This window comes from Callospermophilus lateralis, chromosome 14 (genome assembly GCF_048772815.1).
Source record: "Callospermophilus lateralis isolate mCalLat2 chromosome 14, mCalLat2.hap1, whole genome shotgun sequence".
Taxonomy (NCBI): domain Eukaryota; kingdom Metazoa; phylum Chordata; class Mammalia; order Rodentia; family Sciuridae; genus Callospermophilus; species Callospermophilus lateralis.
In genome coordinates, this window is record NC_135318.1 from 24,873,448 (window position 1) to 24,898,415 (window position 24,968).

General features: G+C 35.3%; 1 protein-coding gene across 1 annotated transcript in view; it reads left to right on the top strand.

The window, feature by feature from the left end:
- Nucleotides 1-24,968, top strand: part of Ttc27 (tetratricopeptide repeat domain 27) — a 167,829-nt gene that overhangs the window by 25,576 nt on the left and 117,285 nt on the right. The window contains exons 6-9 of the mRNA XM_076833443.2: nt 2,642-2,806; nt 4,971-5,104; nt 11,159-11,271; nt 13,319-13,385. Coding sequence (XP_076689558.2) covers nt 2,642-2,806; nt 4,971-5,104; nt 11,159-11,271; nt 13,319-13,385 — 479 coding nt within the window. The remainder of the gene's footprint in view (nt 1-2,641; nt 2,807-4,970; nt 5,105-11,158; nt 11,272-13,318; nt 13,386-24,968) is intronic.

The following is a 24,968-nucleotide window of genomic DNA, read 5'->3' on the forward strand; positions in this document are numbered from 1 at the left end:
GCCCCAGCCCCAGCCCCAGCCCTAGCCCTTAGGATGAGTCTTTTTCCCTTCACACAGTGCTGCTTGCCGTCCGTCCTCTTTGTGTGGCAGCCTTATCTCTATTTTAACTGTACACTGAAGGTATAATTCTCTGGTTTTCAGCCTTAGGAGTAGAGCTCCTGGATTGCTTACTTTGGGCGGGTCCACCCCTCATCCCTCCTCTTTGAGGCTCCTTGTAGCTATAGAATGGAACCCAAAGGTCCTTAGGGTTTGGCAAATGGCTTCAGGGGAAAAAATGTTTGCACTTCATACTCACTTCCTAAGGTTGCAGTTTTTATTTAGTTTTTGTTCACTGAAGAATACTTACTTTAAAGGCTGGGTATATAACTCAGTGGTAGAGTGTCTGCCTAGCATGTACCAGGTCCTGGTTTGAGTCACAGTAATGGGAAAAACAAATTACGTATTTTGTAATGACCATTTACATGACAGTATATAGAAAACTTAAATTTAGCTTTTTAAGTGTTTTTATTAAAGGCAGTATCTTCTTAAAGTATTTTATTAAAGGCAGTATTTTAGGAGGCAGTTGACTCTGCTGCTGGAATCTGCAGATTAAGCTACTTCTTTTTTTTTAAATATTTATTTCTTTTAGTTGTACATAATACCTTTGTTTTATTTATTTATTTATTTTTATGTGGTGCTGAGGATCGAACCCAGGGCCTTGCATGTGCTAAGCCAGTACTCTACTACTGATCCACAACACCAGGTCCTAAGCTACTTCTTAAAGTAGACAAAACAAGAAAAAAAAATGAGGATCTATTTCCCTACTTTATTTAATCTGATAATATTTGACTCCTGAATACATTTGCAGAGAAAGCATAGGAGTACAGGGTCACAGCCGGTTGTATTGATGATATATACATATATATGTGGATAGGTTGGTAGGAATTGATGTAGGTATGTAGGAGGGAAGGTAGATACATAAGACCAAATTTTTTTTTTTAATATTTATTTATTTATTTATTTTTGGTTTTCGGCGGACACAACATCTTTGTATGTGGTGCTGAGGATCAAACCTGGGCCGCACGCATGCCAGGCGAGTGCGCTACCGCTTGAGCCACATCCCCAGCCCACATAAAACCAAATTTATGCATTTATGTGACTTATTTTCTGTGTTATTAGGACAGTTGAATTTGATAGTCTTCCTTAGACTTGTGTAATTTAAATGCAGATACGGCCTTTTTGTGATATTTGAAAGAGTATTTTTAAAAACCTTGGATTACCTTCACATCCCTTGATTTTTGTATCCAGAACCTGTTGTGGGAGATTGCTTTATTGTTATCGACAATGAAACAAGATTGTGTCACTCTCTAGTTGTGCTAAGGTCATAGAACATTATTTTATTTATTACAGTAATGTCTGGATCCTCAGAAATAATGAGCAGAACAAGTTATGAAAGTTAAGAGAAAGTAGCCCTTGTGAGAAGCATTGGGTATTATTAGGTTCAGCTTTTTGTGAGTTGACTTGCATGGATGAAATCTGCTGAAGGGTTTTCACGGTGAGAAGTTAATGTTTGAATGCCTTAATGTTAATGTTTGAGAAGTTAATGTTTGACACACGTCTTTTGTGGTGAGACAAGTATATCTTGACTTGTTTTCAGAGACCAGAGATTCTATTTTAAGGGACTGGGAGGAAATAGAAAAACACTGTCTTTGTTTTTCAGGCCCATTTTAATTTTAGTTTATGGTAGGACAAAGGGGTATCTCTTTCTTTTCTATAAGTGTTTTGCTGTAGCCAAATGGCTCATTGATGAAGTACAGCAGGCTTTTGCAGCATCACCTCAACACTTCTATCCTCCTTCCAGCTCTCTGAAGTACATTTTCTATTCCTTCATTGTGCATTCATTCTTATAGACTGCTTGGTGAAATGCTGACTATTCTAGTACTATAAACAATGTGAAGGATGGCTTCTCAGGGATATTGTAGTCGGGAATTCTGGTTTTGGGAATCAGTTGAATGAGTTGTTCTGTTAGACTTTTTTGTAACCTGGTGTGTGGTGTTGTATTATCGCCTTTGTTAATTTTGACAGCCATTTTATTTCAGATGCTTATGTTAGAAGTTGTTATCTCCCATTTTTTCATCTCAGGTGTTTAGAGAAATAGGTCAGAATTTGACAGTGAAGACAATATTGATTCATTCTCTATCCTATACTTGTAATTTTCTTAGATGTATATGGATGTATATATGATTCCTCTTTTCTTTTTAGGGAAAAAATTTTTAGGTATACTAAGCTAACCTCCCCTTCATGATATTTTCTAAGTTCTTTATAGATTCATTCAGTACTCTGAATTACCACATTCTTTGCCATATTTTCGCAGCATGATGAGGAGAAGCATTCTAAGCTAAAGACCAAGGTTATGATCAGTTCTCCTAGGACTTATAGAATAAAAGACTTACAGAATAAAAGAAGCAATGTGTATAATGTCCTTAGCTGCATATTTGGAGTATATAAGAGCTCCAAGAATGCTAGCTCTTATTATTTTTGTGTTGCTTACTTTGCACATTTAAAATTCTTCAAGAGCAGAAACTATATAATATATTCTTTAATATTGTAGGCACAACATTTTATTTATTCTACTTTTCAATTTTTACCTTTTGTCTTGCAGTGATGAAACTAGACAATCTGTTTGTAGGTGATTCGGGTCAATATTTGGCTATTCAATTCCATCTGGAATGTGCATATATATTTTTATATTATTATGAGTATAAAAAAGCAACAGATCAGTTCAATATTGCTAAAGATATCGGCAAGTTGCATATTGATTTGACAGGTAAGACTTTACCTTTTGTGAATAATTGATTTTATTTTTATAGTAAAACCAGTGTATACATTGTCAGTTTTGCTGTATGCTGTATTTGATTTTCTATAGCTTGTTCTTTTCCTTACAAAAATAGATTTTAAAGATTTTATTTAAAAATTTATATTTTTAAAACAAATTTATTTTCTTTATGCCCAGAGATTCCCATTTATTGTTCTAATCTAGTTAGACACCTGTTAGTAACAGATAGCAGCCAGGCAGCTCACATACGAACTTTGACCATTTGGTTCTGAGTGTGGGCCTCTAAAGGCCTCTCCTGACTCCCAAGTTCAGTTTGGCCTTTCTGCATTGCCCTTTCTTGTAAGTGCCAACTGTTGTGCTTGTTTTGTACTCCATTTTGTATTACTTAAGCGTGTGTGTGTGCAGCCCAGGGCATTCTACCACTGAGCTACATCCTCTGTTTTTTTTTTTTTTTTTAACTGGGGATTGAACCCAAAGGTTCCTTACTCCTGGGGTGTATCCCTAATTCTTTTTATTTTTTTATTTTGAGGCAGGGTCTTGCTGCTTGCTTAGTACCTTGGTAAGTCTCTGAGGTTGGCCTTGAACTTGAGAGCCTTTTGCCTCAGGCTTCCCAGTCATTGGGATTACTGGCATGTAATCTCATTTTATATTCCTTATGAGAAGATGTGTTTTCAGTGTCTTAGACCATTGTATGGCATGTAGAAGGTATTCAATAAGTACATGTTGAATTTAATGAGTGAATTATAGAATTTCTCCTAAAACCTGTTTCTTCTTAATGCCAAATAAGAAACATTGCTTTCTTTTTTTAATTACTGTATCCCTAATCTATGACAATATGATAAAGTCAGAAATCATCAATCAGTCATTTATACTGTTGAACCTTGATTGAGCATCCCAGGATGTGATTGCCTGTGCATTTATTGAAATAATTGAAATGATTGAACCTATTTGTACTCCCTAGGCTAGGAACAAAGTCTAAGGCTCAATCTTAACCCAAAAATTTGTTGTTTCTAATTGAGCTAGTGCATCCTTTAGAAATGAGTTAAATATGACTTTGTGGGCTGGTCTGGGATCTTAGCCACTTTTTACATTATTTGTGTGGGAAAGGTTATTTCATATCCAGCTTATAGCTTTTGGAACAATGCCATGTATAAGTTGGAATCTTGTCTGTATTTGAAAATATAGTTATAAATAATGTAACTTGTGAGGTTAGTTTTCAGAGTTTTTTAAAAAATATTTTGGTCCTAAGGAGGCTTCCTAGGGATTATATTAAGAGGTTAATGATGTTGTACTCTTTATGTTCAGCTTTAACTATTGGTATATTTATGAGCTAGTTTTTCATATGTTCTTTTTCCAAATTGGGGTGAAGAGCTTAAAAATATAAATGTGGTGTTCGCAAATACAAAATGAGAATCAGTCTTTTATTTTTTTCCCACTTAGCTATAATCTTATTATAAAACAGAAACCTGTGGTAAAGCATTTTGGTGATGATTTTTGGCATAATATGTTTAAAAGGTTGATACATAACTTAGAGCCAAACTCTTTCCAGGATAAAAGCCAGACTTCTTAGATTGGTCTTTGTAATCAAGGGTCTTTGTAATGTGATATTTTCCAGAGAATGGATCTTGGAATTTTTGCTTCTCTTAAAGTGGTCTGAAACAGCTCTGCAGCATATGATTTCAGAGACATTAAAAGAAATTTTTGGCCTGTGTAAAGCCAGATAGAGTACTAGACTGGGAGATTTAGAATCCAAAGATTCTAACTTTAAATACTAGCTCTGATATGGAGAAGTCCTGTGATCTTAAACAAGTGAATATACCTGAAAACCTTCTTTTCATCTGTTCTTAGAGATGATAATAGTTCCTCTACCTACAATACTTAACGAATTACTCATTTTTGAGAAGGAAAGTAGTTTGATGTAGAAATGAGTGTGGGGAATCTAGTGGCAAAAATCCTGAGTCTGAGTCCTGGCACTGTAGCTGATCTGCTGTATAATTTGATGTCATTTTACATCAGTGAGCCTCAGGTTTCTCTGATGTGACATGGAGAGAACACCTCGTAAAGTCTAAAGCACTCTGAAAACATTATTCTTCAGGATTGTACTGTGGATCTCATTGATAAATTCGTAGATACAATTTCATTTTATTTTTTTTAGGTGCTTTGGGAAAAAGGACACGATTCCAGGAAAATTATGTGGCACAACTGATTCTTGATGTAAGAAGGGAAGAGGATGTCCTTTCAAATTATGAGTTCAGTCCATCACCCACTCCTCAGGAACACTTAACCAAGGTAAGTTGGATTTTAAGTTATTAAATTCAATTAACATCTAAGTCTAATAGTTCCAGTAGATGAGTACCATGGAAAAACTGAATGGGTGGGATTAGGTTTCATTTTGTCTTTTCTAGAACCTTTTCAAGGTAGTTGGGAAGATCCTAGGTTGGAGCTTTTATTTTTTCACCCTTAAGTAGAGATAAATTTAAGTAGAGATAAATTTTTGTTTGATTTTTATTCTCTTTGAAGCCCATATTTTGCTTCTCTTTCTTCCAGAGCCAGCATGCAAATTTACCTTGAGTACCGTGAACACTAAAATTCTATTCTGTGCTGAAAATAATGCCAAAAGGAGAGGTTAGGGATGAGTGAGAAAAGTGGCAGCAGTCGTTAATCCCAGGGAAGGCCTCTGAAGAGCTCATATGCCTTCTGGACTTGTTCCAAGTACACTGCTTGGTTGTGTGCTAACTTCAGTGGGTATAGCTACTGATTCTAAGAAGAGAATGAATGAAGGAAGGGAGAACTGTGGGAACTCAAATTACACAGGGTACACTCTTCTACCTGAAAGATGTAGAGCCATGACTGAGCGAGTATGTGTACTGCTGTTTGTCGATGCTCAAAAGTAAAGGAGCTGTACTCATACCTACTTCCATCCATTATTTCTTCCTTAAATGTATAGGATCCTCTTCAGGTCTTCCCCCGAGCTTATGTTAGCTGTAGTAAGCCTGACTTTTAGGTCACAGAGTAGCACCTTTGAAAGGAGATCTAATTCTTAAATCTAAGCATCTTAATCAGTAATACCTTGTTGTTTGTTGGTTTTTTCATTATGTTCTCCTATTGAGAATTGTCTCCTGTGGTGATAAACAGGATATGATGACTATAATAAGGAATGTATGAATTATAGTGTATAAGTTAATACAGAATTTATTTAATATTTTTATATTTAAAATAAAATATATTCAGATAATCTTGTTATCTTGCTAATTACAAGTTAAAGGTGGAAAGTGTAAGTTGAGTGATGTAGGTGTGGTGAAAACATTTATTCTCATGAATGGAAGATAGGATTGTTTGTTAATTAGTTATATATTTCCTGATAACACTATTTGATTACAAAAACTGTGTATTTAATAACTATTCTTCTTCAAGGAACAAAATGAAGCATTACTATACCAAATATAGTGAATCCAAAATATATCCTAATTAGAAATTTATAGTGTGAAAATATGTATCTTAAAATTAGGACTATGAAGAAATTTTTATTACCAGGAGGAACATAATATTTTCCCTTTGGGGTTTCCTAGATTTGTAGTCTGTCATTAATGAAAAATTAATAAAAGACTAAAACTACTGGATATCAGGGTTCAATAAGCCAACAACGATATGCAATCCTACTATACAAATCAAAAGACACAATCTCTGTTCTTCAGTAGTTCACCTGTGGGATGGAGAAGAAGGGAGAATAAATTAGAAGTGTGAATTCACAAAAAAATAGAAATACACATATGCTGCCACAGAGAAGAAATGCACATTAAATGCTGAATATGGTATGTCCCACATACTGGTAGTGATTATGTGTTGATTTCTTGATTCAATAGAATGTTTCAAGGATTGAGTGGGAGTAGGGTAGAACAATAGTTAAATATGGGGGACCTGTAGAACAGATAAGTTGGTACTGTGGAGGACTCATTTTAATTTCAGAAGAGCTAATGAGGAACATAGAGACTCTTCAATGAAGACTGAAACTATTTTGATCATTTCTTTGTATCTGGCAAATATATGATCCCTATTGCTAATATTGATAGGCTTAGGTCTTGTGTGATGGAGGCAAAGAGACTGGGTTCCTAACAGGAAGGGTCTAGTGAGCCCTTGGGAAGGTTACTATATTATTTCTTCATTTGTTTTTCCCACTTTACATTTTGTTAAAGTATCAGTTTAGATATATAAGATACTCTATGAATGTATTATTAAACACTGGGTACAGATAAAGAGTTGATACAATATTGTAAAGATATAAAAAGGTAAGAGTTGTGGGGTACTCTAGGAATTCACTGGCTGGTATGCAGCCATTAGCCACATGTGACAATTGAATACTTGGATGTTTGCTGGTCCAAACTGAGATGTGCTGTAAAATATCTATCAGAGAGCAGACTGTATGAAAAAAGAATGTATAGTATATAATTAATAATTTTATATTGGTAATATTACAAGGATAGTATTTTTATGTATTAGGTTATCTTTTTTTTTTTAACATTTTATGTATGATGGTCAGAATATTTCAAATTACATGTTACTTCATTTAAAAATTCTGAAAGGCCTCAGGTGAAATGAATGGCCACCAGCAGGGTGTGCTGTACACCTGCCAGCCTTGCCTTTAAGGCTGCTGCTCTTCAGGGAGGAACGTTTTCATTGGGGACTGAGGGGTGGCCCCATGTTTTGTGTTTTTCCAGGTCCTCTTAAAGCCTTGTAGATCAAAGTGAGATCTCCAGTGAGGGTGAGTCCCAGGGTGGGCAGGGATAGGTGCTTCTTTGGCCTGTGATTCAGGGAGTTGAAATGCTTACCTTTTCCCCATTTCTAAAGCTTGATTTCTTAGCCACAGATAAATTTCTAGCCTTCTGAAACTGGGAGTTTCTGCCTACCTCCCTTTGGCTCCCAAAGTCTTCCTTGTTTTAGCTTTATATGTGTTGAAATAGAAAAAAAAATTAAATCAGTGTATTGAAATACTTTATATAAAATACACCTATTTAAAATATAGTTTGGTGAATTTTGAAGAACACATAGGACCATGTAGTCCTTGCCATAATGAAAATGCAGATTCATTTTCATTACCCCGGAAGTCCCCTCACACTGCTTTGTAGTCACTTTCTCTCCCACTGATCAATTTTTTTTTGTCACAAATTTGCTGCTTCTAAATTTTCACATCAATATAATCATGTAGTTGGCTTCTATCCTTTTTCTTTTTTATTCTTTAATTCTTTTTTTCCCCTGTACTGGGGATTGAACCCAAAGGTGTTTCACCACTGAGCTGTAGCCCTATCCCTTTTTATTTTGTGATAGGGCCTTGGCAGGTTGCTTAGGGTCTCACCAAATTATTGAGGCTGGCCTCACACTTGGATCCTCCAGCTTTTAGCCTCTGAGTCCTGGGATTAAAGGTGTGAGCCACTACACTCGGCTGTATCTGGCTTCTTTCATTTAGCATAATGTTTTTGAGATTTATCCATGTCATAATAACAATAGTTAGATCCCACTTATTGCTCAGTAGTTTTCATTGTATGGGTAACTGCCTTTATTTTTTTAGCTGTTGATGGACACCAGAGTTGTTTCTAGTAGCTATTATGAGTACAGCAGTTTGGAACATTTGTGTGTAGTCTTTGAACAAGTGTTTAGTTCTCTTGGGTAAATACTAGGAATAGAAGGGATGGGTTGTGTGGTAAGTGTATTTTTAACTTTGTGAGAGATTACTAATTTCTTTTCCAAAGTAGTTGTCCAGTTTTACTTTCTGCCCATCAGTGCTGGAGAGCACCAGTGGGTCTCCCTGTTTGCTCGTAGTTGGTGGTGTCAGTCCTGAATGTTTGTCATTCTGATGAGTTAGTTTGTAGTGTTATCTCAATTGTGGTTTTATTGGTTTTGGGTGATTCATTTTTTAAAGAATCACTTTTATTGAGGTGTATCTTACAGAAAAGTTGACCCATTTTAATTATACACTTCAATATTTGGCAAAGAAATGTATATGCTTACTATACAGATAAGATAATCCCATTGCTCTAAAGAGTTCTGCATTGCACCATTGTAGTCAGCTCCTCATTTCTCTGGCCCTGAATAACCATTGTTTTGCTCTCTGTGACTACAGATGGTTTACCTTTTCTGGAATTTCATATGAACATAATCAGACAGTATGTACCCTTGTATCTGGCCTCTTTTTCAGCATGTTTTGGAGATTTATCTGTATGATTGCATGTGTCAGTAGTTCCTATAGCTGAATAAAATTCTGTTGGTTGAATATAGCATAATTAAAAAAATCTATCTGTTGACAGACATTTGGGCTGTTTCCAATTTTGGACGATTACAAATAAAACTGCTGTGAACATTTATGTGCAGATCTTTGCATAAACATATGTTTTCATTTCTCTTGAGTAATTACTTAGTAGAATTGGTACCTCAAATGGTAAGTGTATACGAAAATGACAAAAAGTTTTTTCTGCGGTGTATCATTTTGTATTTCTGTCAGCAATGTGTGAAAGTTCTAATTGTTCTAGGTCCTTGTCTACATTTACTATGTTAATTAAAAGTAACATAAATTAAAAGTTAATTAAAATTAACTTTTTAATTTAGCCATTCTAATATTTATGTATTACTAGTTTATCCTGATTCAATCAGTATTTATTTTTTAAAAAAAATTTTTTAGATGTTGATGGATCTTTATTTTATTCATTTATTTATATCTGGTGTTGAGAATTGAACCCAGTGCCTCTCATGAGCTAGGCAAGCACTCTTACTACAGAGCCACAACTCCAGCCCTTAATCAGTATTTCTTTGTTGACTACTATAGTCAAGAATTGTGTGTGTGTGTGTACACTTACTGGTTATTTATATAATATCTTTTCTGAACTAGCTATATAAATTTTTTGTCCAGTTTTTAATCAGGTGATTTTTCTTCCTCATTGAGTTCCAAGAGTTCTCCCTATTCTGAGTATTAGTATCTTTGCAGATATGTGTTTTATCAGTACATTCTTCGAGTCTCAATCTTGGCTTTTCATTTTCTTAATATTATTTTCAAAGATTAGAAGTTTTTAATTTGATGAAGTCTATTTTATAGAGTTTTTCTATAATTGTTTATGTTTTTCTTACATGTCTTAGTTAAGGACGACTGTCTACCCCAAGACTTTTAAGATTTCCTCTTATGATTTCTTCTAGAAGTTTTTGTTTTCCCCTGTTTTAGCTTCTATATTAAGGTCTGTGATCAATTTTGACTTATGTGATATGAGATAAAGATGGAGGGTCATTTTTTTCCAAATGGATTTCCAGTTGTTCCAAAATCATTTATTGAAAAGATTTTACCTATTGAATTACCTACTTATCTGTATTGAAAATCAACTGACCGTATACATGGGTCTAAAATTTCAGACTGCATTCTCTTCCATTCATTTATGTATCTACCTTTATGTCAGGTGCGAGGCCCTGGGTTTGATCCTTAGCACCAGATAAAAATAAATGAATAAAATAAAGGTATAAAAAAATACTCTCTTGCAGGTGCTAGGCAAATGCTTTACTACTGAGCCACATCCCAGCCTTTATTCTTTTTAAAATTGTTTTGGCTAATCTAGGACTCTTCCATTTCTATATAAATTTTAGATTCAGTTTTGTCAGTTTGATATTTCTGTCATTAATGTCCTATTATTTGTAACACCGGTCACAGCTGATCACACTATACTGTTGAGAAATGGAGTTAGGGAGTTGATGTTTTATGTTAGAAATTAGAGAGAAAGATCAGGTTTTGAATCCTGATGCTGCCACATACTTTGTGACCTTGGATCAGCTTCTTAAAGTCTCTTGATTCTTTGTTTTCTTATGTATACATGGGAAAAGAAAACATTGTTTATAATTCTTGTGAGGATGAATAAGCAAATGTTTGTAAAATGACCAGCAGAGGGGTTTTTGTATAGTAGGCTTAGTCAAGGATAGCTGCTGTTCACTGTTGTTTTCTTTTTTGAGAGTGGAGTCTCTCTCACTGCATCACTCAGTCTGGTCTCTAATACATGGACTCAAGTGATCTTCCTGCCTCAGCCTCCCTAGTGGTCGACAGAATAGGTGTGCATCATTGTACCCAGCTATTCCCAATTATTGTTATTGTTAGTGCATTCTTAGGGTGTAGATAATACATCTTCCCTTCTACAAGGTAAATTATTCCCAAATATGTATTTTATAAGAAACATTCTACTGACCATATGTAGACATTATGTAGTCGTTAACAAAAATGAAAGTTAACGTTATCCCTCCTAGTCATCTGTGACGTACCATCTTGTTAAGTGAATAAAATTTTACTTTTTGGTATAAATATGTTCTTTTGTATTCCACCAGAATCTTGAGCTCAATGATGACACTGTTTTGAATGAGATAAAGTTAGCAGACTGTGAGCAGTTTCAGATCCCTGACTTATGTGCTGAAGAGCTTGCTATTATTCTTGGAGTCTGGTAAGTTGATGACTGGCTTGGTTACCTCACATGTTTGTTTTCATGGGTTTGGGGAAATTTTTATTCAAGAAGGTCACAAGATTTTTGGATAAATAGGGTATTTGGTAAGTGCTTATGAAGATAGGAAATTCTTGGGCAGCCAATTAAAGAATTAAGAGATTAGGAATCTCCTGTTAGTTGTATACTCATTCTTTTCTTTCCTTTATTGTAGAATTTGGGTAAAATTAATTTTTAGTATTATAGAACCTTATATGTAATGGAAATAGTTTTTTTTTTTTAAATATTTTGAAATAAACTTGAAAAAAAGTTGCAATGGAAGGGCAGTGCAAAGAACTTTTGAGAACAAGTCCTTGAAAAAATTTAGTGTTTTTCCAACAAATACTAATGTTTTTGTACATAGCCACAATATTGCTTTCAAAATCTGAAAGTTAAACCAAGTGCCATGGTGCATGCCTGTAAACCTAGCAACTCAGGAGGCCGAGGCAAGAGAATCACAAGTTCAAGGCCAGCCTCAGCAACTAGTGAGACCTTAACTCAAAAAAAAAAGGATTGGTGATGTGACTCAGTGGTAAAGCATCTCTGAATTTAATGCTCAGTATCAAAATAATAAAACAAAACAAAAACAACTGAAAGTTACTATTTATACTTTTTAATCATTTAATTTTCAGACCTCATTCTGTTTTTGCCTTTGTCTTGATAATCTCCTTTAGAACAAATGATCTAGTCTAGACTGTACATATTCCCTTTAGTTGTCATGTTTCTTTAGTTTTTGTCAGTCTGCAGTAGTTCCTCATATTTGCTTGACTTTTATGATTTTAACACTTGAAATTTATAAGCCAGTTATTTTAAATTTCCCTCAATTTGAGTTTGTTTTATTTTTAAAAATGATTAGATTCATCTTATACATTATTAGCAGAGATTAGAGATGTAAAACATTGTGGTTCTCCTTGCATCCCAGGAGCTGGAATATAATTTTTATTTGTCCTGCTCCTGGTAATTTTCACTTTGATCACATGATTAAAGTGGTGCTCACAGTGTGGCACAGGCCTATAATCCCACTGACTCTGGAGGCTGAGGCAGGAGGATTGCAAGTTCAAAACCAGTCTTAGCAATTTAGCAAGGCTCTAAGCAGCTTAGTAAAACCCTGTCTCTAAATAAATAAAAAGGGCTGGGGATTAATAAATAGAGCTGGGAGATGGCTCAGTAATTAAGTGCCCCCAGTACCAAAAAAGAAAAGAAAAGAAAAATAAAGTGGTGCTTGCTGTGTTTCTTCTACATGAAGTTATTCCTTTTTTATTGGTACCAGGCATTTAACCACTGAGCCACCTCCCCAGCCTTTTAAAATATTTTTATATTTTATATATGTATGTGTGTATATGTATACATACATCATATGTTTATATATACATATTTAATCTCATGTTTTGTAGGCCTGTAAGTCAGCTGCTTCATTTTGTTTTTTTTCAGTTTTATAAATGGTGACATTTTGACAGGTAGTTCTGTGCAATGTCCTTTTTTTTTTCTTACTGTGTTTTTATGATTCATGTCATTATCTATAGCTTCAGTTTAATTTGAAGAGTAGTGTCCCTTTGGATGGATAAATCATAACTTGGCATTTTCCTTTTGGACATTTGGATTGTTTCCATATTTTTCTTGTTACGTACAATACTACTATGGATATTTATGTATGTCATTTCCTGGACCACCCATTCATTATTTCTCTGGGCTTTCTATCTAGTATGGGAATTATTGAGTTGAGAATATGTGAATGTCACTTTACAAGATAGTGCCAAATTGTTTCCCAAAATGCTTCTACTAATTATATTTTTATTAACAGGGTTTTAGAATTCATATTGTTTTCCATCTTTGACAACTGCTTAATTTTTACTTATCTAGTGTTATAATAATATTTTTGTGCCTAAATTTAGTAAATAGGAATGTGTGTTCAAATAAATAAAACATAGCTATTCATTTTGCTTTTAAAACTTTCATTTCTTTATCTGCAACATGCAATTTAGAATTTATATACTTTTTTTTAAATTCAAAGCACAAATTTTCAAAAGAATAACCCAGTGCATAAGCTAACTGAAGAGGAGCTTCTGGCATTTACATCAGTGAGTAATGTCTTTTTCCTTTCCATTTTGTTCATTTTCCTTGTAAATTATTTTGCCTCTGGTATGCTATTGCCTTAGATTGGTTGTTTTGAAACGCTGCCACCTAAGGGGAAGAAATCCATATCATTTTAGTTTCCAAGCTACATTTCTTGCTGCTGACTTAAGCACAACCATTTTTCTTTGTACTTGCTTAGATTTAAAGGCCAGGACCAAATATTTCTTGTTCATTTTTTAATCCCAGGCCCTGTTCCATTATCTTGCATATAAATGATGCTCAATAAATATCTGTTGAACAAATTTATGAAGTAGCAGGCACAGGACAACTCATGCCTATGATTGAGGGCAATGGATGCCTGCATGGGTGAGGTTGAGCAAGAGAGCTCAGTGCAGGGGGAGGAGAGAATGGGTTGTAGAGACCAGGGAAGGAGGGGATGTCAAAAGATGGGGTGCTCCTCAGCATTCAGCAGCTAGAATGGTCAAGAGAGAAATGCAGACAGACAAGAGGCTATGGATTTGCAGGAGACCCTCGCTTACCTGTAGCATGGATAGTCATCTCATTAGAGAGAATTAGGGAGGGAATGAATGGTAAGAAAATAAAGCTGATAAACACCATAGTTGAAGAAGATTGGCAGTGAAAAGGGAAGATGGGGTAGTGGATATTTGAAGATTCATGATCAAAGAAGAGTTCAAGAGAAATATGTCACAGAGAAAGGTGTCAGTCAGTATCATTTTTTGACTTTACAGATTTTAAAAAGGATGCCTATCCTGTGTCTTTTCTTGTGTGTGTGTGGTACTGGGGATTAAATGCAGGGCCCCATGCCAGAGGATACATATTCTTTAACAAGAGAAGATATGATAAATGAAGAATGATATATTTTCTTTAGTGATACAAGTTGGTAAGATGTTTCACTTTTTCAAAAGTATTTTTAAAATTCATGGTAATCAAGTTAGAATTCTATTTTCATTGTTATTTTTCAGATAAGGTAAAAGAAAGGACTTTTATCTAGAAGAAAGAAAAGCTAGTTTGTTTTGTACTGTAATATAAAGTTTTCAAATCACTGTTTCCTACATACCCTCTTGGAACTGGTTAGACATTAGCTGTGTGTGTCCTCTGGGTGCCCACTTTTTTTTCCCCAGTTCATTATTAGAAATCTTGGATATGTATCATTATATTACGTGTGTTTTAGGTAACTATGTAGAAATGCCCTTATTTTATTCATTATGTGTGCTATAAGGAATTTGGCAAGTAAAGTGGTAAAATTGTTTTAAAAGCATATAAAAAACTTTTGTACCTTCCATTTACTTGTTAAGCTAATGTCTGTTAAATAGTTGATATTTACAGGCATTGTGATGCTTTGGAGTCACAGCATTTAACAGTCTTCCCTTCCAGAGTTTACATCAATTTACATTCTCTCTCTCTCTCTCTCTCTCTCTCTCTCTCTCTCTTTTTTTTTTTTAATCTTTGAGTCGTTGATGGTCCTTTATTTTGTTCATTTATTTATATATGGTGCTGAGAATTGAACCCAGTGCTTCACACATGCTAGGCAAGCGCTCTACCACTGAGCCACAACCCCAGCTCATCAATTTACATTCTTGTGGGGAAAGTACATAGTAGACAAAGAGAGAAATAGATCTTTAGTACAAATGCTAAGGAGAAATATAAAGCAAGGTAAGGGACTAAGAGCGGGATGCATGTGGTTTTTCTAGACAAGGTGGTCTTGGAAACATCTTACTGGGAAAGTAACATTGAACACAGATCTGTCTGAAGTGGGGCACAGGGGAAGCATACAGAGGGTGTGTGGTGGCCATGAACTGAGTCATAATAGGCAAGTATAGGGCTGAAGGAAGACACATGTCTAGGTTACAAATGGCCTGATGCTTGGGTTTCTTCTGATGGCTGAGGTAGATGGGGATGTGGCGTGTAACAGGAAATGTTCCTGCTGGTGTTCCTTAGGGAGGGTGAAGTAGTAACATCCTCTTGGGATTGGTCACATAAGAAGTTCTTTGTGGTGTGTGTATTATCTGCCCCTGAAAAGACCCGCTTTTTCAGCACTTTTTGTGAATGAGAGTATTTCTCTTTCCTTTCTTCAAATATTTTTCTTTCTTTAACCTATTCTTGTTCCTCTGTATTGTGAGGTACTCCTGAAGTAATTAAGTCTGGTGACTTCCAATCTTGGGTAACTTAAAAGAGCAGTAATGAAGGTCATAAATTTTTTTGAGATAGTCTCACGTTGTTGCCCAGGCAGGTCTTAAACTCCTGGCTTCATGCTGCATAATTTTTCTGCTCTCTGTTCTCCAGCCCTCATCCCAGTCAGAACTGATCTGACCTCTTTTGGGGGAAAGTTTTTGCATTACAGAGACTCAGTGTCGAGCCTAACTCTTCTAAAGAGATGAGTTTGTTAATACCAAGTAAATCTTTCTGAGAAGCAGGACCAGAAACTTAGATGTAAAAAGGGCTTTTTAGGTACCTCCTGGATACTTTGGGGTCTACACTGTTCTCCTTCTGTTTTTCTGCCCTAAAAGAACCATACAAACTACCCCAGAAAAACCCAAACTGCCTTTATTATCTCTTCCTTTTATCTGTCAGTTCTTCCTCTTACCTGTTCTTTGTGCATGGTACTGAAGTAGATACATGATGATTTAGACTTAAGCGCCTTCTGGTTTTAATGAAGGAAAAAAACTTTATTTATATAGCTGACTTCCATATTCATAAGTTCTGCATGCATAGATTCAACCTATCATGGACTAAAAATATTTGAAAAAACAATTTTGTCTATAGTGAACATATATACATTTTTTTTTTCCTTGTCACTACTCCCTAAACAATACAGTGTAACAACTATTTACATAGCACTTACATCGTATTAAGTGATTTCAGTGCATGGGAGTATATGTAGGTTACATGCAAATACTGTACCATTTTGTGAAAGGGACTTGACCAACTTTGGATTTTGGTATTTTAAGGGAGCCTTGGAACCAGTCCCCCATCAATACCACCAGATGGTTGTATCATATGGCTCAAAGAGTGTTTGAGAAAAGAGGAACCACTTTTACATGGTTTTTTACTTCTGTACTCTTGAACTTTTATCTGTGCCTCTTTTTTGGCAAGGGTTGTGTTTTGGCATATTTTATAATAAATGGGGTATATGCCTTTCCATTACCAGACTCCCAACGTTAGTGACTGAGCTCTTCTTTTCTGGGTCTTTTACATGGCCTGGTAGAGTGCTTCAATGTTTTACTCCTAGTTATTGCTCAAAAAACGTATGCAGAAAAAGAGAATGAAAATAATATGCTGTAACCTTTAAATAGTGTTGATTTCTCTTCTGCAACTGCATTGCTCTGCTTAGTTCCATCATTCAGGTGGCACTGCATGATAGGGATTGCTACTTGTATCACTTTCCTCTTCTGTAAAATGAAGGAAGGGGTGATGTGCCCCTCCTCCAAACAAAAAATGTGTTTTGAGGATCCAGTTGTGCAGTGTAAGGAAAAGTACTCTGGAGAAGGTCTTGCAGCATTCAGTGATGAGCCTGACTGTCTATGTCCTGGTTTCTGGGAGAGCATTCCTGTTTTCTTGCAGCCTCAGTGAGTGAGGTGTGTGTGGAATTAGCTGAGGGAAGGGAAGAGAAAAGAACTGGGAGAACAGGAATATTCTTTCTTGCTATCGCTTTGCTCTGGCAGTAACATGGTGACTTGGGACTGTGGTTTGTGAACTACTGGGGCCTTCCTTGTTGATAGAAAATAGCAAGTACAACAAAATTGTAATATTCTTGCCGTTGGAGGGACAGGTCCCATGGATATTTGGCATTTGGTAAATACTTATTGAATAAACAAATGATGGCTTATTGGTCCTGAAGTTTGTTCAGTTTTAGTGAACTGTCCAAAAGTTGACTAAACTAATGGTGACTCTCTTTTTGGAAATATTTTTTGCCAGTATTTTCATGTTGTTTCAGCATACTGAAAATATGTGAGCTGTGTTGGGAAATGTTTTAATTCAGTAAAGTCGGAAGCTTGTCCCGAGAGGAATAGCTTTCCTTGTATAAGTTGTCATTTTGTGGTGCTGTTCCTGAGAAATTACATCTACACATTTCAGGAAAACTGACTGAGTCATAGTAAAAATAACCCAGATTGTTTTAAAGAACCATTCATGTTGTATCAGCTTGATAATTTAAAGTGAACTGTGATATCTATGTTATTTCCTTTCAGATGAGCCAAGTCAGTGACTTTCACTGATGTTTTTAATTTCCTTTCATTGTTGAAAATGGGAACAATTTAGGTAATTCATACAGGTGTTTTAGTTTTCATTGGCAAAATTTCTGTTTAAGTGTGAATTGATACTGGCAGCTTGCCTCTCACTGTCTGCCAGAAGCTCCAACGAATCTATAAGTGGAAGAAGGAAAGAGTCTTTTGGAACTTTCACATTATTTGATGTATTTTCTCTTTCTGCCATTGATCCCATCCTTTCCCCCTCCCCTTCTTTTCCCTCCCCCTCCCCTCCTTCCCTTCCCTTTCTCTTCCCCCTTCCCTTCCCTTTCCTTCCTTTTCACCTTTCCCTTTCCCCCTTTTCCTTACCTTTTCTTTCTTTTTTGAGACAGAGTCTCACGTTGTTGCCCAAGCAGGTCTTAAACTCCTGCGGTCAGTCAGTCCTCCCGCCTCAGCCTCCCAGGTGCTGGGATACAGCATGCACCACCATTTCGAGCTCTGCTATTGATTTTAAAGTTATTTAATGTATACTTATCTCTGAATGTAAAATAGTTAGGTAACTATTTTTTAAAATATTTTTTTAGTTGTTAATGGACCTTTATTTATTTTTATTTATTTATGTACAGTGCTGAGAATCAAACCCAGTGTCCCACACATGCCAGGCAAGCACTCTACCACTGAGCTACAACCCCAGGCCTAGCTGACCATTTTTACAGATTAAAATGATCATCTTTTTTTTTCCCTAGGAAATACTCATTTTAAAATTTTGGTTTCTTTAGGATAGGCAGTGTAACTTTGTGAGTTGACACTGTTAAATCTGACAGTGTGTGTTACTGGGGTCACTTACTTCAGAGGAACCTCACAGCGCCTAGGAGCAAGCACAGCAAGACCTGAGCAACATAAAGAAACCATGGCTGTGCCTGGCGGAGTCAACCTGGTGAAGCGACCACATGAAGAAAGTCCTCAGTAAAAAAAAGAAAAATGCCAGGTTAAGTGAGGAAACAGCTTCGTGCTGAGTGATCCCTTGCTCTGTCCTCTTTTCTAGTTCTGTCTGAGTCAGAAGTGACCTGAGGACTGATCTTTTTTTTCCTCCACAGTTAACTGCATCTTAAAGTTAGTTATACTTATGTACCAATTTCCTTTCCAGTCATGTTGGAATGACTGTTATTGGATTCAATTCCTATTGTGAATAAGGACAAAACTGGATAAAATATATGAAATAGCAGTGTAGAATAAGGCAAATAAGTCATGACTAAGTAGTGTTTATCTCAGGAATTCAAAACTGGTTTAATGTGAAATAGTACATTTCACTTTAGTAGTATACTAAAGAAGAAAAACCAAATAATGTATCTAAAATCAAATGGTATATCTAAATTCAACTACATGAATGATGATATTAAGTGTTAATGGATAAACACTCCAAATAATGGGGGAAAAAGACAGTTCTGTGCTCCCTAGGAAAAATGTATTATAAACATAAAAAGACTCAGGCTGAAAATAATTTGATGGAAAATAACCCATAAAAACAGCAAGTATAAAAAGACTGGATTACAACATTAATATCAGATGAAATGGATTTTGTTTCAAATCATGTTTCTAGAGACAAAGAGGACTATTTCATAATAAAGGAAGATTTAACAGGAAAACAGAATGATCACAGTGTGCCATGTGCCTAATAATAACTGTATATACTTGAAACAGGAATTAGTAGAATTAGAGTGAGAAATAGGTAATGTCACAATCATAGTTGATGCTTTTAACAATTCTCTAATCTCAACTGATGGGATAAATAACAAAAACAGATATATAAGTAATTTGGACAACAATATTAACAACCTTGATCTAACTGTTGTTTATAAAACATTATACTCAGAATACATGGTCTTTTCAGGTGCACATGATGTGTTCAGCAAGACCATTGCTGAAGACCATTCATCTCAATGAATGAGTAAATAAAAATGACACGATGTGGAGTATTATCTCTTTCTACAATGGAATTAAATGGTATAAATAGCTAGTAGAGATCCAAGAACCCTCAAATATTTGGTCCAAGCAATTAAACAATTTACTTTGTCCATGGGCCAAAAAGGAAATGTATGTGTAAGTCAGTCATCAACCTAAATCATTGACCCCAATGTTACAAAAATTTTCTCCTATGTTTTTCTATGTAAAATTTACCCCACTACATTGGGGTAGTTTGCAGCTTTTAGCTAAGATACTAAGTATATGATCCATAAAAGGGAAAAAGTGATAAATTGGACTTCATTAAAGTTACAACCTTCTGTTCTTTGAAAGACAACATTAAGAAAACAAAAAGGCAAGCCAGATACTGGAAGAAAAAAAATCACAGTTTATGTACTTAACAAAGGTCTTGCTTCCAGAATAAATGCCTCATCTAACTCAGTAATAAAGGGTGAATCAACCAATTAAAAATGTATGAAGGATTTGAATAGATAAAGATACAGTTGACTGGTGTTCTGCATCCATGGATTCAACCAACTTAAAATAAAAAGTAATTGGAAAAAATTTGCATATGTACTGAACATATACAGACTTTTTTCTTATTATTTCCTAAACAATATAGCATGATATTTATATTACATTACATTATATTACATTATGTTACATTTACATAACATTTATGTTGTTTTAGAGTTATAAATAATTTAGCGATGACTTCATGTATACAAGAGGGTGTGCATAGGTCATGTGCCAGGACTACATCATTTTATATAAGGCACTTGAGCATCAGTGGATTTTGGTATCCACAGGGATCCTAAAACCAATCCCCCAAGGGTACTGAGGGATAACTGTATATTAAAGGCCATTGAAAGCATCAAAGATATATGATATTATTAATCATTTGGGAAAAACAAATTAAAGGCACAAGAAAATACCACTGTATACCCTTAAAAAATACCATGCAGAGAGTTTGGAACTCTCCTACTTTGCTGGTAGAAATGTAAAATGGTACACTTTGGAATACAGTTTGGCATTTTCTCATGAGGTTAATCATCAAGTGCCTCACTGGTATTTGCCCACAAGAAATCAAAGTATATGTTCCTATAAAGACTTACACACAAAGAAAGGAAGGAGGCTCTCATGATTGTCAATAGAAACAGCAAACAACTAATGAAAGGACACATTGTTCAGAATATAGAACAGGTTATGTATGGGGTGTTTAAAGAAATAAGGGTTTCATCACAAAAATAGCCAAACAGCTTATTAGTTGTTATACATTTATGATTTGGATAACTTGTAGGAATAATTTGAAATTAAAAAGTAGAGTTTAAAAAATTTAATCCATATTTACTTAGCTACATCAGAGTGACTTAGTGTACTTATCAAGAAGTTTTGCATCACAGTGTCCTAGAATTTCCACCTTTAGAAGTATGCATAAGTAAAACTTTTGGGTCTGCATCAGTAGACGCATATAAGAGTGTTTAACAATAGCACAATGTGTGATGGCAGAAAAATGTTTGTTGACAGGAGGATGAATAAATCAATAATGACTTTTTTTTTTTTTTTTTGGTACCAGGGATTAAACTCAGAGGGCACTCAACCACTGGTTACATTCCCAGCCCTATTTTGTATTTTATTTAGAGACAAGGTCTCACTGACTTGCTTAGCACCTTGCTTTTGCTGAAGCTGGCTTTGAACTCAAAGATCCTCCTGCCTCAGCCTCCGGAGCCACTGGGATTATAGGTGTGTGCCACCATGCCCACCTCAATTGTGACTTTTTAACACAATTATGAAATATTATTCAATAGTAAAATGAAAGTAAATCAACTAAAGATATAAGTAAAAATGTGGATGAATTTGTAAAGATAACAAGTTAAAGAGCCAGTCTTAGATTCACAGATATTTATATTATACCTCATAACGTATATTTAGTTATTTTTATTTTTATTTTATTTTTTTAAGAGAGAGAGAGAATTTTTTAATATTTATTTCTTAGTTTTCGGCGGACACAACATCTTTGTTTGTATGTGGTGCTGAGGATCGAACCCGGGCCGCACGCATGCAAGGCGAGCGCGCTACTGCTTGAGCCACATCCCCATCCCTATTTAGTTATTTTTAACCTCCCGCATATATCAAATAATAAAAAATTAAAAACCAGTTTTGATCAATAGCAGGGTCATTTCAACTTTGTTATTTCAAAGTTATTTGATCTCTTAAACCATTTTAAAGAATAGACAGTATTGACTTCATTGTGTACATTTTAATTTCAAAGTATTTTAATGGGCTTGTGGTCCCCAGATATGGACTTACAGCCAAGATGGCTAATATATTTGTATTAAAGTGTTTTCTTCAGACTTGTGGCTTTGTGCTTCTGGTTTTGGCCTGCCTCGAAGCTAAAGCCCTTAGGTCTTTTAAAATTTTCAATTGTTTCTTTTTAGTTATATAAAACATTAGGATTCATTTTGACTTAATTTAAAAAGCATGGATATAATTTGCTGTAATTCAGTTCCCAATACTTTTCCTTTCCTTTTTCTCCTTGCTCCTCTTATTCCCTTTCCTGTATTCTACAGATCATTCTGTGTTTACTTGTAGTTTTTGTTGTTGTTTTGTTTTGTTTTAGTTAACATCTTGTGGATAATGTACATGATGGTAAGATTCACTTTGACACTATGAATTAGCACAGAGTTAAAGAATGAGAGTTCAAGTCTGATGATAGCTCATGGGTTCTAAGAAGGCCTGCTTTTCATTTCCATACATTTAAATGAAGTGATCTAGAGCAAATTACTCTCACACAATTCTTCCTGCTGAACCAATCACTGTAGTTCATCTGCATATGAGCAAAAGAAACATGTAACATAATAGTTCTTGATAATCATATAATGTAGTACTGAATAGAAATCAAAATTTAGCCTTATCTTTTTTATAGATGAAAAATGTGAGGACTCAGTAGTATATTTTTGTGCATATATGACTACAACTACACGATCAATGTGATTCTACATCATATACAACCAGAAAAATGAGAACTCCACGAATGTATGATATGTCAAAGTGCATCTACTGTCACATATAACTAATTAGAATGAAATTTATTTATTTATTTAATTTTTTATTTTTAAATTTTTTTATTGGTTGTTCAAAACATTACAAAGCTCTTGACATATCATATTTCATACATTTGATTCAAGTGGGTTATGAACTCCCATTTTTACCCTGTATACAGATTGCAGAATCACATTGGTTACACATCCACGTTTTTACATATTGCCATACTAGTGACTGTTGTATTCTGCTATCTTTCCTATCCTTTACTATCCCCCCTCCCTTCCCCTCCCATCTTCTCTCTCTACCCCATCTACTATAATTCATTTCTCTCCCTTGATTTTTTTTTCCCTTTCCCCTCACATTCTCTTATATGTAATTTTGTATAACAGTGAGGGTCACCTTCCATTTCCATGCAATTTCCCTTCTCTCTCCCTTTCCCTCCCACCTCTCATCCCTGTTTAATGTTAATCTTTTCTCATGCTCTTCCTCCCTGCTCTGTTTTTAGTTGCTCTCCTTATATCAAAGAAGACATTTGGCATTTGTTTTTTAGGGATTGGCTAGCTTCACTTAGCATAATCTGCTCTAATGCCATCCATTCCCCTGCAAGTTCCATGATTTTGTCTTTTTTTAGTGCTGAGTAATACTCCATTGTGTACAAATGCCACATTTTTAAAATCCATTCATCTATTGAAGGGCATCTGGGTTGGTTCCACAGTCTAGCTATTGTGAATTGTGCTGCTATGAACATCGATGTGGCAGTATCCCTATAGTACGCTCTTTTAAGGTCCTCAGGGAATAGTCCGAGAAGGGTGATAGCTGGGTCAAATGGTGGTTCCATTCCCAGCTTTCCCAGGAATCTCCATACTGCTTTCCAAATTGGCCGCACCAATTTGCAGTTCCACCAGCAATGTACAAATGTACCCTTTTCCCCACATCCTCGCCAGCATTTGTTGTTGTTTGACTTCATAATGGCTGCCAATCTTATTGGAGTGAGATGGTATCTTAGAGTGGTTTTGATTTGCATTTCTCTGACTGCTAGAGATGATGGTGAGCATTTTTTCATGTACTTGTTGATTGATTGTATGTCCTCCTCTGAGAAGTGTCTGTTCAGGTCCTTGGCCCATTTGTTGATTGGGTTATTTGTTTTCTTATTGCTTAATTTTTTGAGTTCTTTGTATACTCTGGATATTAGGGCTCTATCTGAAGTGTGAGGAGTAAAGATTTGTTCCCAGGATGTAGGCTCCCTATTTACCTCTCTTATTGTTTCTCTTGCTGAGAAAAAACTTTTTAGTTTGAGTAAGTCCCATTTGTTGATTCTTGTTTTTAACTCTTATGCTATGGGTGCCCTATTAAGGAATTTGGAGCCCGACCCCACAATATGTAGATCGGAGCCAACTTTTTCTTCTATCAGACGCAGAGTCTCTGATTTGATATCAAGCTCCTTGATCCATTTTGAGTTAACTTTTGTGCATGGTGAGAGAAAGGGATTCAGTTTCATTTTGTTGCATATGGATTTCCAGTTTTCCCAGCACCATTTGTTGAAGATGCTATCCTTCCTTCATTGCATGCTTTTAGCCCCTTTATTGAATATAAGATAGTTGTAATTTTGTGGATTGGTTTCTGTGTCCTCTATTCTGTACCATTGGTCCACCCGCCTGTTTTGGTACCAGTACCATGCTGTTTTTGTTACTATTGCTCTGTAATACAGTTTGAAATCTGGTATCGCTATACCTCCTGAATCACACTTCCTGCTTAGAATTGCTTTTGCTATTCTGGGTCTTTTGTTTCTCCATATGAATTTCATGATTGCTTTATCTATTTCTACAAGGAATGCCGTTGGGATTTTGATTGGCATTGCATTGAACCTATAGAGAACTTTTGGTAATATCGCCATTTTGATGATGTTAGTTCTGCCTATCCATGAATAGGGTATATTTTTCCATCTTCTAAGATCTTCTTCTATTTCTCTCTTTAGGGTTCTGTGGTTTTCATTGTATAAATCTTTCACCCCTTTTGTTAGGTTGATTCCTAAGTATTTTATTTTATTTTTTGAGGATATTGTGAATGAGGTGGTTTTCCTCATTTCCAGTTCAGAAGATTTGTCGCTGATATACAGAAATGCCTTTGATTTATGCATGTTGATTTTATATCCTGCCACTTTGCTGAATTTATTTATTAGCTCTAGTAGTTTCTTTGTAGACCCTTTTGTGTCTTCTAGGTATAGGATCATATCATCAGCAAATAGTGATAATTTAAGTTCTTCTTTTCCTATATTAATGCCTTTAATTTCTTTTGTCTGTCTAATTGCTCTGGCCAGTATTTCGAGAACTATATTGAATAGAAGTGGTGAGAGAGGGCATCATTGTCTTGTTCCAG